The sequence below is a fragment of the Pteropus medius genome, unplaced genomic scaffold, assembly GCF_902729225.1.
Source record: "Pteropus medius unplaced genomic scaffold, Ma_sr-lr_union100, whole genome shotgun sequence".
Lineage (NCBI taxonomy): Eukaryota > Metazoa > Chordata > Mammalia > Chiroptera > Pteropodidae > Pteropus > Pteropus medius.
In genome coordinates, this window is record NW_024349224.1 from 9,545,703 (window position 1) to 9,560,296 (window position 14,594).

Consider the following 14,594-nt stretch of genomic DNA (forward strand, 5'->3'; position numbering starts at 1 on the left):
AAAGACAGTGCTCGGTAGGAAGGTATCAGAATTCCATCACAGAGGCCAAGCACCTCACATTCTGGTGGGTGGTCCTGAAAGGTGGAAAGGGGGTGCGAGTACCTAAAAGGTAAAACTGTTTCTTATTGTTATTATTTAATAGCTCGTCTTCCTAATTCCACCTCCCGAGTCTGTCTGCTCGCTGTACTGTGGTGGTGCAGTGTTCTCCGAGGACCTTCACATAGCTTTAGGTTATATGAATGAAGTTTATAGGAACCTCCCAGAAGGCAGTAGAGTTGGGAGAGAGCATTTATGGCCTCACTCAGGTGTTAGTTTAGTGTACTTAGTTCTTGAGAAGCTACGTTCGGGTCTGGACCCATGCCTGGATGCCAACCAGAAACTTTCAGATTGGTTTTCTAAGTCATTTGTAATACTTATATTTTATTCCAAAGCAAATGTAGCCAAACCCAAAGTAGATCTGCATCTGTAGTAAGCCCTGGTTCCCGATGGGGTTTTTGGGGAAGACTTAAGCATCCTCTCTTTCTGTCCCTATGGCAGCAGCCCACCACGATTGTGCTCGTATCCTCCTCCCATCCCTTCTCTTGACTTGTTCTCTCTCCTCTCAACTCTCTCTAGGTTGGCTCATTACTGCCGACTCCGCGATGTCCAGACGCTGGCGATGCTCTGCAGCGTGTTCGAAGCCCAGTCTCGGCCTCAGGGAATACCAAACCCTTTCGGGCCCTTTCCCAGTCGCTCATCAAATCTTGTAGTGTCCCATAGTCGATACGTAAGCTCGTGGTTTTCTGGTTTGTGTCTGACTTTTCCTAAGGGTAAACGTCATGGGGAACGATCTCTGATGCTGCTCCTGTTTGTTCTGCAGCCCAGCTTTACCTCCTCCGGTTCCTGCTCCAGCATGTCGGATCCAGGGCTCAATACCGGTGGCTGGAACATAGGTTGGTACGGAACTGACACAGTCCACGCTGTCTGCTTAGTTCTCTAAAAGCTGTGTGCAAATTGTTAATAATCTGTCATCTTTTGTCGATGAATATTCTCTACATTTTTCCTTGTTTCTCATTTTTTAAAAAATTTAGTATGATGGCGATACTGTGGTCAGAAAGGCCTGGAGTTTCACGTTTGAACAGGCCAATTTCTAGAAGGTCTTTGTGCCTTTCTGGGTTGCTTTTCATCCCATAACCTTGAGAAACTGACAGTGAGACTTCCCAGTGTTCACCCCAGAAACCTAACCCCATCCTTTCTCCATCATACACCCCTTCCATAGTCATCCGTCACTTCCTGTTATCTGTCTCTTCCCGTGTACCTCTTCCACTGTAGAGAAGTAAGGCGAAACCTGATTCCAGGTGGCCATAAAGATCTGTTTACTGAGTAGATGCATTTGTGTTTTCTGGATTTTTAAAATTTCTTTTTTTCAAAAAAGATCGTATTTTCTTGATTGTAAAAGTAATACATGCATAGTGAAGAAAAGAACAGAACACAGTCTCAGAGAAGAAAATAGTCATCACCGATCGTCCCGCCTACGAATAACATGTTATCATTTCAGAACATTTTCTTTCAATCTTTGCGTATGTGGAGTCTGAGGGGTCTTTCTGTGTATGTGATTTTGTGTTCGGTTTTTAATTTTATGAGCATTTTCTAATGTCATTTAAAAAGTCTTTATAAATAACGACTGCCTAATATTCTACTATATCACTATACCATAATTTGCTTAATCATTATGTGTATACTTAATTATCAGGTTACCGTAATAATAAATACCTAGACAAAAAGGTAAAGCTAGAGAAGACTTCTATTTAGTTATATTTTTCAAGATTTTCAACTTGGCTTATTTTTATTTTAGGGAATAAATTGGACACACACTGCTTTATGAGAGTTTTCAGAGATTTTCCATGTCTTCTCTGATTTCCTTCTTCCCTTCCCATTCGATTTTCTTCAGCGGGGAGAGAAATAGAACACATATCTTCACCTTGGGGAGAGTCTTCACCGGAAGAAATCCGCTTTGGAAGTCTGACCTACAGTGACCCTCGGGAGCGAGAACGTGACCAGCATGATAAAAATAAAAGGTAACGACCTTCCCACAATTTCATAGTGCTCAGATTCTCCAAAATTAGGACTCTTGCATTAAGAAAAGTATATCAAGTGCCATTCAGTGTTTAGCTTGTTTTTTCTTAAAGGAACTGACAGGAGATCTTTTGAATTCTATCCAGGCTCCTGGACCCTGCCCATGCCCAACAATTTGATGACTTTAAGAAATGCTATGGAGAAATCCTCTACCGCTGGGGGCTGAGAGAGAAGCGAGCGGAAGTGCTGAAGTTCGTTTCCTGTCCCCCTGACCCTCACAAAGGGATCGGTGAGTCTGCATGTTTTTCTTTTCCTGTCATTATCTGAAAGCTTCTATAATTCAATTTGTCCGTAACATAAGACTTGGAATGAAATTTTAGTTTCTCTTCTATAAGCAGAAATTTCTGAAGCATTTCAGTCTATTTTAAACTTTGTGAAAAACTTCGCATTTTATGAGAAGATTAAATTTTTATTGCAACAAAAGTAGTTTTATATACAATCCTCAGGTATTGATTGGAAGTAGGGCTATTTATTTATTTATTCAACTAATATCTATCAAACTCCTCTTCGTCAGTGTTAGGACATTCCTTCCCTTCGTGGAACTTAGAGTTTAGTGGAGGAGAAAAATTAAATAATTAAAAATTATGATGAGTATTTAAGAGCAAACGGAAAGGATTTGGGGGCAGGGAGAGCAGGGAGAAAAATTTTAGAAGATGTATTGAGGTGTATTGGGAAAGGCCTCCCTGTGGAGCTGAGGTCTGAGACAAGGGGCCATCCGTGCCGAGGGCAGCAGGAAGCGCTTCCATGCAGTGGGAGCAGGCCTGTGGGAGAAGAAACTTGTTATTTTAAACAAGGAAGCCTAGAGTGGCTAGAACGCAGTGAGTGAGAAGAGTGGTATAAAATTAGATTGTAGGATAATTAGGGACTTGTAAATAAAGAATTTGGATTGTATTCTAAGTCCAGTGGTAAGCTTCAAAGGGCATTAAGAAGTAAGTGACTGCTCTGGTTTCCATTTTAAGAGGTTTGTGTTGGCTCTTATGTGAAGAAAGGATTAGAGGAGAACAGTAGAGGTAGGAAGACCGTTTGAGGACTTAGAGTGGTCAAGAGGGAGCAACGGCCTAGTCTAGGGGTCAAATCAGCGGCAGTGGGGAGAGAGGAATAGATTAAAGATAGATGTTAGAGGTAGATTCAGCATGGATGTGGGGTTGAGGAAGACACAAAGCTTAGATAATTCCTAGGTTTCCAGCTTGAGCAACTGGGTAGAGGTAGGTTAGTCCGGGTTGGAGCTTCAGGAGTGTTGTCTCCAAGAAGAAGACATTGAAAAAATAGGTAGTGTATTTTGGTGTCCAGTGTATTTATTGTAGACTCAGATATTTAAGGGAGCATTTAGAGATGAATTATTGGTAAGTACATAGCAAACTAAGCAAATGAACAAAACAAGATAGTTACCAACTGTAGGAAAAGCAAAATGTGCAAGAAAAGAAACGTTATCTTGATACAAGGCTTGATAAATAATATAAAAACAGAAGACTGATCCGACCAAATGATAATAGAACTGTCTAGGGAAGATGAGGGAGAGGTGGTATATGTGTGCAGTTGGGGAGACTGGGAGTGAACGAGAACTTCCACTGCAGAAAGTCAGTAGGTAATGCTAAAATATGAAAATTAAGATAGAAGGTAAAAACAGAAGAAACAGTTAAATAGGCTGGAAGGATTTTCCTAGGGAGGGATGGAAGGGAATTCTGTTTTGGTAATAACACATAGTAGAGAGTATTTGACTCTTTAAGTTATGCATGTGTATATACTTTCACTTAAAGAAACAAGTAGGCCAGAGTAATACATAGATTTAGATGTTGAATAAAAGGATTATTATAACGGATTATTTTGGTGTGTGCGCTAGAAGAAATGCCAAAACACCAAAGGCTATATGGGCAATATATTTTTCAGAGCATCTAAATGTATGAAAGCATATCAGGGAAGATTAACGATGGACTGAAGCAATTTTGTCTTTCAAAATTAGTTTTCAGGAAAATATGTGAATCACAGAGACATGTAACTGATGTATTAATACACTAATCAGCTAAGCTCTTATTGACATCTTACTATTATAAAGAATCATGCTGGGTTCTGTGGGCTGTACTGTGCAGTTTGGGTGGGTGGATCAAGAAGTCTATAATCCAATAAGAGAGATGAAACATTAGCTATGAAGACTTAAGTGATATTCAAAAATGAATAATATGTCCTAATACCATTACAAACATTATTACAAGATTTAGAAGGGGGGAGATTATGAAAGATAGATCCACAGACAAAAACATTAAGAAAAATATTTTCATCCTTAAAGTTTTTACTCTTTGGAAGAGTCAGATTGCTCAAATACAGGAAACAGCGGGTATTGAAAAAAAATACAGTAAGGTTACCAAGGCTACCGTTGGTCTCCTCAGGGTGGAAAATGAGCAATTTCCTCTGGCGCTTGTCACATCTGCAAGGGTCATCCTGTATCAGCAGCAAGTTTGAGGGGTAAAGTTATTTTCATTTAGGAGATTAGATGTTTATAGAAAGGACTTACAGCTTCATTTATTTTGAGGAGAAAATGCTAGGCATAGTATTCTTTAAAAAGAAAAATCTCGCTTCATTTATTTTGAGGAGATAATGCTAGGCATTGTATTCTTTTGAAAAAAATCTCTGATTTTCGATTCTGTTTTTTCCATTGTGGTATGTGGCTCTTGGTTGTAATGGTGGCTGAGCAAGGTTATTACTTTGCTTTGTCAGTCCTGGACCCAGTTCCTGCCCCAGAGGTGCATATCTGCTCACCTAAATTTTATATAGCATTTTTCTGCTTTAGCAGATTGATTTATTGTCATTTATGTGGCTGGTTTTATTTACATTTGTGTAATAGATGATGTTTATTAATACTCTTCTGTATGGTTAACAAACTGGAGACCTATGACACTAAGCCTTCGGAGTTAGCTTCTTCCTGGAGGTTTCGTGAAGCCTCAGGAATCATAATTTGATCTTTCTGCTGTGTGCCAGTGTTTTTACTGCCTTATTGTCTATTAGGAACCAAAAATGATCCATTCCACCGCTACCAGGTTTCCCCAGCAGAGCCCGTACCTGTGGTTGTATGCCTCTTTCCTTGAGATTCCTGTTTGTCAGTGTTCCCGTAAAAGACACCTTTGTGATTCTGAACACACTGTGTCCCTTTGTATCACCTAAAGTGCCGAAGCTAACATGTATACCAGCATGGCCCAAAGGTGTCCGTACTTCCTTCTCAACTGTTAACTCATGGCCAGTCCATTATGTGTAACACTAAGAGGCAAGAAAGAAATATTAAAATTATGCTCAGTGACTTAGTGTTTCTGTATTTTCTATCTTTGTGAATTTATATTCACTTAAAAGTTGTACACACCCCCAAAGATTTTCATTAGTTAACTAAATGAAATATTAGTTCAAGATATTAAAGTTAATAAGGATGTTAGAAATTATGTTTAAGCTGACACACTGTAGAGAAACATAATTACTAATGATACGTTGAATTTTTCAGAGACGACATTTTAATAATTTCACCCAGAGATGGAGAATAAAGTTTATATTTACCGTTATCTCAAGTGCCAAAGAACAACCCTTTTTAAAAGACATGTTATTATAATTCCATTAACTTGTACACATAATTTTTACAGTCTCATAATTTTAAGTGTTGACTCCTGTCAAACCAATAAAACCAGTAAAGGAAATTTAAGAAATTTAAACTAATTAGGCTTTTTATGAGAACATAAACTGAAGTCTTACGTAACATAAAAAGTTGTTCTGAGAGCGTGAAGACGTAGCTATTTTTAAATCAAAATTACGATTTACCTTAACTAGGACTACCATAAAATTTTCTCTGTAGTTACCATGTATTTAAAAAGTATTTAGTAGTACGTTTTTATGACAACTAATTGTCACAAAACAGAAACTGGCTGTGACAGAAGAAAGGACCTTTTCTCTATTGTGAGAGATGGACAAAAAGAACAGACCCAGGGAGACTTGAGAGTTTGGTGGCAGAGGGATGAAGGGGCCCTATTGGAAGGCTTCATTTTCTCAGGGAGATGAGAGAAGAGGCCATCGGGTGTCAGAGAGCGGGGAGCAAAGGTGTGAGGGGGGCGTCTTTGGAATGCAATGGGTATGAAGTAGCCATCTGGAGAATGGAAGAGAAGCAGCAGCAGACCACTACGTAGGGCTGGGAGTCTGTCGGTGGTCTTGTGTTTAGTGAGAGGCACATTGTGACGGTCTGCCTTCCCTCGGGATCACTCCGGGGCAGACATGGAGGTGTGGGCAGGCGATAGGGCTCATGCAGTTTGAGGTTTTGCCAGGTGGTACCGTGGAGGGAGAGACAGGCAAAGATGTTGAGGATGTTTGCCAAAAAGTAATTATAAAGCTAGGTCATGTAATTCAGGCTGACCGAAGGAGAAATTGTGGCCGGAAGGGGGCTGATTAGATTAGAGATGAGGGCAGAGGCCTGAGAGGGAGGGAGGCTGGTGAAACCAGATGGCATTAGCTTCAAGAGGAAAGGTGACAGTCTGGAGGCATAATGGGGCCTGTGCCCTCCCCTCCTGCCCCTGCCCCTTCTGAGAAAAGTACGTAGAGCACATAGGAAGCTTGTGTTTCAGGTGGCACAGAGGAAGGCTAAGCAGGGACGGGAAGGGCTCCCCGGAGCAGCAAGGGTGAGCGGGGGGACACGGGCAGTGAACGTGGGTTGCCTGGGCTCATGGTGGTGACGGAGGCAGACCGAGATTAGTGGTCGGTGGGATTAGCCCTCAGGAGGCTAGGGACCGGTCGTAGTAGAACGGTCTTGACTGCATCTCCGCGGCACCGTGGTGCCCTGACTTGGTCAGGGAAGAGATGGTAAGACCAGTCAGCTCTTGCCTGAGTGTTTGAGTCCGTCAGTTTTTTCAGCACGGCTTGTTAGTCGCCTGCTGTGTGCCAGGCCACTGCTTATAACACTTACTAAGATTGCAGAAGGGGTTCTGCTACTTAAAACAGAAAATTGAAAACCATTGGTCTAATATAATAGGCTCCTGCAGAGTCCTAAGGTGAATACACCTTTCCTAGCTCACAGTGCCCGGTTTGCTTTTGCAGAACTAAACTCATGTCTCTTGTTTTGGCTGTTTCCACCTGCTTCCAGAGTTTGGCGTATACTGCAGCCACTGCCGGAGCGAGGTCCGTGGCACGCAGTGCACCATCTGCAAAGGCTTCACGTTCCAGTGTGCCATCTGCCACGTCGCCGTTCGAGGATCATCCAACTTCTGCCTGACCTGTGGGCATGGGGGACACACCAGCCACATGATGGAGTGGTTTAGGACCCAGGAGGTGTGTCCCACTGGGTGTGGGTGCCACTGCCTGCTGGAAAGCACTTTCTGAACTTACAGACTGTGAAAGTCATTGGAAGTCCCAGAGGACCCCGTAAGTGCCAGTGACAAGCTCTCTGCCAGGCGAGAGGCTGCAGAACCCATTCCTAACTAGAGTGGAGTATAGTCCTGTCACGGACTGTGCAGCACCAGCCGTCATGAGCCTTGGCCCTCTCCTCTGTTGGCTGTTGGTGGCACGGATGTCGCTGGAAGAGGACGGTGGCAGGCATGCAGAGCTGCAGAGCTGCAGAGCCGGGGGGAAGTTTTCTTGGAAAAAAGCACCTGCCCCCAGAGCCGTGTTTACTTGAAACTACTGAACAGCATCGTTTCTGATGCCATCACAGAGACCAAGGTCAGATGTAGAAGACAGTCTCCTGAGCCAAAGGACAGTGGAGATTAATTTAGTTGACAAGTTGGCCTATGACATAAGTTGGTATATTTTCTGAACTGATGGCTATTGGTCTTTTAAAATACGCTTAAATTATAAATGTATGATGTACTTAAGGATTAAGATGTATTTTTTGTTCCTTATTTCTTTCATTTGCTCTCCCTCGACTAATAAAAATCTAATAATTATTTAAAAAAGAGAGACAGAAAGTCGAACGTTTTAGTGAACCTTTTTTTTTACCCTACTTCTAACTGTGAAGTTAACTTTTGGGTCGGAACAAAGTCGATGTCAGATTATCAAAGGAAATGCTGATTTACTTTTGTCATCTGGTAGGAGAACATAGAATCTGACATCTAAGGTTCTTCCCAAGCCCGAGAGTCTTTTAATCATTTCTTTCAGCCAAAGGAAAATGAGATGGCATCGCAATGTCGACGTAACAGCCTCGTTACCGCCGTGCAGGTCGGCTGGGCTCGGTGAGTTCCACTCTTCCCTGGGCTCCTGCCCAGCCTTTGCCCTGTGTTTATCTGCGTTCCCACTGGTTATGACTCAGATATCCACCAGTTCTTCAGAATCATTTCAATGCTTCGTGTTTCATATGGGCCAGAAAAAAGAAATCTTCTTTTTTGGTATTTCTACTGAAATTTACATTTGTTTCTTAGAATTTTACAATTCCAGATTGATTAACTTAGGAAATATAGCTACATGTCTCAAAATGTGTTGTACATCACTGTGTTTTAAACTGTAGGTCAGGACCCAATAATGGACTGTGAAATCAATTTAGTGAGCATTAAAAAAGTGAAATAGAGTAGAAGAAAAATGATCAGAATTACAATACATAGGGGAAATATTGTTTTATGTAACTTGTTCACTAGTGTATACATGCAAACTTGCCAACGTGTATAGTGGGTCACAGTGTAAATTAATTTCTTACTTAGGTCAAATCATTTTTCAAACAGTTTAAAACATTTTTATGGACAGTGTTTATACTTTGTCCCCTGTGTTACTGGATGCAAAGCACCTTGACATAAGAAAAGCCTAGATCCTGTACAGTGAGAACAGAGGGTTAACCCTGGGTTCTGATCTGAGGTTAGATACCAATGTCTGTACAGAGTGAGCTGAATAACTGGGTGCAGCAAGCACATTGCGGGGCTGATAAAGGAGGCAGCCAAGGAAATCTAAATTCGTTCACTCTTTGCCTGTCACTCGTTTGTATTGATGCTGCTGTAATGGCGATCACAGGCTGACTAATTTACGCTGAGGTGAAGGATCCGTTGTGTTCCTCCCGAAATCACACCATTTGCAGAGAACAATCTTTTTCTGTTCACCACTGCTCAAGCTAATGCAAAAATCTGTCCCTGTCTGTCCCCATCAAGAATTACATGTGTTTATTGTTTATTGTTTTAGTTTATTGTTATAGGAACCTTGCCTTCTAAAACTGGGGAAACCTTAATAATGAATTTTAAGAACTTTAAAGCTTAAAACATTACATAAAGTCTTCTTTCAATACATGTATTCCTTTTGAATTTCCAAATTTCCAGGGCAAAAGCCTAATATTTAAAAAAATATTCACTGTTTGGAAACATGTTGGTCTGAGTGCTGGCTATGGTCGATATTCTCTCTGCCCTCAGATTAGATTATTACAATCACCTCAGACCTTTTTTCTTTGTTTGTTTTTTAAAATAATACGAGCTATGTTCCAAAGTACCTTTGGACCTGGCAAGGAAAACAGGGCCATATTTGCGTACCAGAAACAGAGTTGCTTAGGTGGCCTGCTGTAAAGAATGTGGGAGGGGGAACCACCAGCTCGATTTTGTCTCCTGTCCTCAGTCCCCCCCAAAACACAAGTGGCATAATGCTGTCCTTGGTAATGCCACGGAGATAGAATCAATGTTGCTGTACATTTTTATTTGAAAATTTTCATCTAATATAAAAATGCGTTCAGTCTGAAGATGCTTTTCCTTCAGTGATTCCCTGGGTGGCTGGCGGGATTTAGGAGAGAGCTGGTTCCATTTCAGTGGCTTAAAGCAGCGAGAACTTGAGGGAGAGACAGGAGTCATTCATTTTATCAGAAGACTGATGCTGAAGGGTCGGGGAGCTCACCAGTGGCCTCTCTGTGACAGAACAGTTTCTTAGCAGATTGATTTTTCTAGCAGTGGAAAAATTGTGCAGAAAATAGTTATAAATAACAGCCTCTACTTTATGGCTTACCGATTCTTAACCTTCCTCAAAGTTGGAGCTGGCAGTAGGGTCTTATACACACACTCAAAGGACAGATCCCAGAGGAGAAAACACACACCTTGGTTTCCTCATTCTCCTTAGAATCTACTGTCCTTATCAGAATCGGAAATCAATCTATCCTCTTGGCATTCCGTAATACTGGTGTGGTTTATTTCATCACAGTGGTACTGATTTGATATTTTTCCTTAAATCTAAGAAAGTCTGATTTAATTCATCAAGTATTTAACATGAGATGAGCATTTGGACAAAGGTGAATATAGAGAATGTGGTCTGTGCCCTGCTGGAATGCAGAATCTAGCAGGAATTTAAGTGTTTACATAAATGCTAGTGACCTCTGAGGGAAGGAAGGAGTAACTCCATTGAGGGCAGAGACTGTACAGAGGCGGCTTTGGGTGAGCTTAAGGGTGAGTGTTCTTCGGGTGGGGAAGAGCGGGAAGGCACAGGGAAGGGTTAAGCCAAGGATGGACAAGCAGGTGTGGCACCTGAGGGCACCGTACGTGGTTTCTTACAGGTGGGGCTTAGGCTGGGGCTGAGAATTAAGGCTGGGGAGCAGGGCAGGAGTCAGCATAATGGGTCCCCAGCACTGTGCCGAGGTGTCTGGGCTTTACCTGTACGTCAGGTCTCCTCAGTCTTTCACCATCTGCCAACTGCATAATGGCTATTTTGCACAAATACAGACCATCGATTTTAACTTTAAAAAAAAATCAACAGAAATGTTTACATGAATCCCATCAGTCATCATCAAAGGCTGTATCTTTCACCAAGGTTTCCTTATATTTGGCTTGATGATGTATAACATAAACTGTAGGGGAGGTTCCATATCTGGTCCATTTAATTCCCTCCTTCCCCGCTCCCCCGCCCTTTAACTAGAAAAATCCAAAACTCATAGGTCATCGAGACACAGCAGGTGTTTGGTAGTTATTGAACACTAATCAGTGTCTCTGTCTACAGTTTCTTGATATTCTTGATATTTTGATATTTTAAAATTCTTGATATTTTTGATTCAAATATGGATAAGTTGTGGAGAGCTTTTCCTCCGAAGACTTCATTCAGCATTTTGTCCACTTGGCGGATGAGCACATTTCTCAGAAACTGAAGGAGCAATAATTGGATTCCCAATCCGCATTTGTTCTGCTGCAGCATTTGGCTGTGCTTTTAAAGATATGCCCAGGAAGAATGTCATCTGCTCCTTTTTCTAATAAGTGAAGAAAATCCTCAGGTTTGGGAAAGACTCAAATACTGGTCAGTCATGTCATTTACAGCACAGTTCATTCTTAAGAACTAATAACCTCAAAGTCACGTAGTTTCTTCTCCATCTCTGTTGATAAATTTAAACTGTTTTGTACTGATACTATTTTGCACTTGGTCTTAAAAGCACTAGATTGATTTCCGGAGAGGCCACGTATTGTTATCGATGATATTAGCCATGATTTGATGAAATTTTGTAAACTCTGCACTGGGGAATGGTTGCAAGAGCTGCAAGTGGATAACCAGTCCAATAAGATCTGATTTCAGATATTGATTTCAGGTATTTCTCATCCTACCTCCTGTTCCTAGTCTTCTTTTCAGTTACACACTCCACATGGTTACACCCGAAGATTCAGTTTTCCCGGTATATAGTCGTAGTCCATGTTTTCTCCAAAGTCCAGTTCCTCGTTTACATCCAGGATGCATTCCACGTGTTGGTTATTACTTTTACCACTATTTTTATTTTCAATTAACCCTTTTGAGCTGTCGATCCATTTTTGTAAATTGGAGCCATGCTCCACACTAGTAATAATGAAAAGGCAAATTTAATAGACAACGTACGCATCTGATAGACAAGAAAAAATGGCCAACGTAGTCTTTACATGCACATGTGCAATATTTGAGGATATGATTAAGAAGTAATAAAGCTCTTCCCTTCTACGGCCATCACTGACGCGCCAGTGGCCAAAGTGAAGTTCAGTTCCTTTGTGACTCCTGAGTGGAACAAAGTCTGTAAAAGACATTTCGATGTACCTTCCCACATTCTCAGGAAGATCACATCTTCCCCTCTTTCCAAAGAGCTGAGACAGAAATACAGTGTTCAGTCCATGCCCATCTGAGAGGATGGTGAAGTTCAGACTGTGCGAGGACACTGCAAAAGGGCAGCAAACTGGGAAGTTGCTGCAGGTTTGCAGGAGAAATACGTCCCCTGCACCGAATGAGTGCAGCGGGAGAAGGCTGGCGGCACGACTGTTCGCGTGGGCACTCGCCCCAGCAAGGTGCTTATCGCTAGGCCGAAGCTGGACAAGGACCGCAAAGAGGCCCTTGGACGTAAAGCCAAATCTCACCAACCTGGAAAGGAAAAGAGTAAATATAAGGAAGATGCCATGGAGAAGATGTGGGAAGAAAGTAATCTTATGTACAGCTTTCATTAAAAACTATTAAAATGGAAAAAAAAAACATTTAGAAATGAGATATTTATTAAAATTATGGTTAATGTGTCAAATTTAAGAAAAAAATAGACACACACACACACAATTATTTATCATTTTCTCTGGGAAGGCTCGACTATCGCAGACCAATTGGGGAGACCAAGGGTTTGAGGATCTCACTTGAGAAATAACTGCTGCAGGTGACGGGGAGCCATTGAAGAGTGTTCAATGGGAGAGTGACGGGTCAGGTTTTAATCTGACCATGTGCAGGTTAGAGGTGGAGAGACTGTGGAAAGGGATGCTGGTTGAGAGTGTATTTCTGTGCCCTAATTAAAATGGCGACAGTGGGGAAGAAGAGTGGGGTGAAAGAGCCAAGAGATCTCTAGGGAGTAGAATTGACAAGACTGAGCTCACCCTAGGTTTGAGGCTACGAGAGGAATGGCTCATGGCTGTGCCCGAGCAATTGCTGGCCCTTGCCCGCCCATCTGTCGTAAGGACAGACTCCTTAGTTGGCCTCACATCCAGGAGGCCTCACTTTTCTCTTGCACTGGGGCTCCCAGGCTTCACCTCCGTCTCTCCAGTGTGCTTTCTGCAGGTGGCGCAGCTGGGAGTTGCTACCAGGCACCTGAAATGAGGCTGTCTTTGTGTCTAGGAGCCCCTGAGGGGGTTTTTTCCTGGGCCCTACACCACCACTGGTTTTCTGCCTGCTTCCTAACCACTCACTTCCCAAGCCACTAAAGTCTAGCCAGGCTTGCTTGGGCCCCTCCTGCTCCCTTGGCCTGCCTGGGGCAGTGTTGAAATGCATCCTCATCATCGCTTCTGCCCCTTCAGCCCTTCATTGCACAGGAGGAAGGAAAGCTTAGAGAGGGGAAGTAAATAAAGTCTCAGCTCACATACGAGTCTGTAGTTGACCCACATATTTTTAAGTGATTTTTATATCTATTTTTTTCTGATTATAGAAACATTTAAAATTTTATTACTACTTTGTCCTCTACACTCTGTCCCCATATGATTTTCTAATTAGGGTTTCTTTTATTTTCACAAATCAGAAAAATACAGATACACAGGCATAAAGGGATGAGAACCATCTCCTTATGAAGAATGTATGGTCAGCCTCGGGGCTGTTTCCCAGAGTGAGAGCAGCTGTATTAAAAAGCCCAGGCGCTTTCTCTATCCTGCTATCTTATTGTGCCAGAATTTATTCTTGTAAACTTTTAATTAAGTTTTAGGTTCGCAGTTCTAAGAAATAATAGAGTGATCCAGTATACTCTTCACCCAGTTTCTCCATGTAGTAACATCTTGCATAATCGTAGTAGATATCACAACCAGGAAACTGACTTGGGCACTATCCATTGATTTTATTCACCAGTTTTACATGTACTCAGGGTGAGTGTGTGTGTGTTTAGTACTCTGCAATTTTATTATGTGTGGATTTGTGTAGCCACCATCATCGTCAGGATACAGAGCAAGAATTCCTCATGCTGCTCCGTTATAGCCACAGTCACCGTCCCCTGCTCCCAAGCTCCTGGTCCCTGTAATTTCCAGATCTATGATTGTGCCATTTCAAGAATGTTCCGTCAAGGCAATCATACAGTAACCTTTTAAGATTGGCTTTTTCATTCACTGTAATTCCCTTGAGATCCAGCCAAGTTGCCTGTATCAATAGCTTGTCCCTTCTCATTACATAGTATATTCCATGGTATGGATGGACCACCGTGTTAAAACATTAACCTGTTGAACTATTGAAGGGCATTTGGGTTGTTTCCAGTTTGCAGAACTGATTTTTGAAAATTATTTTGTTAATTTCTTCGAAACCAAAAGTTTTCACTGCCATCAGTGAAACAATACATGGAAATAAATAAAATTATCTTCCTCTTGTCTCCCCAGCAACCAGCGTATCCTTACATTTCTCTCATATGAATGTGTAAATACTAAAAGGAATTTTTTTGTTTGTAGAAAAATATGGTTAAATACTTTACACTACAATTAGCTTCTCACTTGAAAATACATAATGACATCCTTGCAGTAATGATTGTAATGTAAAAGGATAACTTTCCACTTGGTATTTGAAATATCAAAACTGGATACGGTAGTGTGCCAGGACTTCCCTGCTACTCCCTACAGAGT

The 14,594-nt window shown here is 41.7% G+C and overlaps 1 protein-coding gene and 1 pseudogene across 3 annotated transcripts in view; both read left to right on the top strand.

Moving 5' to 3' along the window:
- Positions 1 to 8,027, top strand: part of WDR59 (WD repeat domain 59) — a 66,131-nt gene extending 58,104 nt beyond the window's left edge. For 2 of the 3 annotated variants that reach the window (XM_039881072.1, XM_039881073.1), the window contains 5 exons: positions 616 to 766; positions 860 to 932; positions 1,931 to 2,057; positions 2,202 to 2,344; positions 7,220 to 8,027. In XM_039881072.1, coding sequence (XP_039737006.1) covers positions 616 to 766; positions 860 to 932; positions 1,931 to 2,057; positions 2,202 to 2,344; positions 7,220 to 7,455 — 730 coding nt within the window. In that variant the 3' untranslated portion in view covers positions 7,456 to 8,027. Of the gene's footprint in view, positions 1 to 615; positions 767 to 859; positions 933 to 1,930; positions 2,059 to 2,201; positions 2,345 to 7,219 lie in introns of those variants that run through there. The other variant, XR_005656900.1, reaches the window with a different exon arrangement.
- A 126-nt stretch (positions 8,028 to 8,153) lies between these two features.
- LOC120617375 (60S ribosomal protein L26-like) lies at positions 8,154 to 12,484 on the top strand (annotated as a pseudogene).
- The last annotated feature ends 2,110 nt before the right edge of the window (positions 12,485 to 14,594 follow it).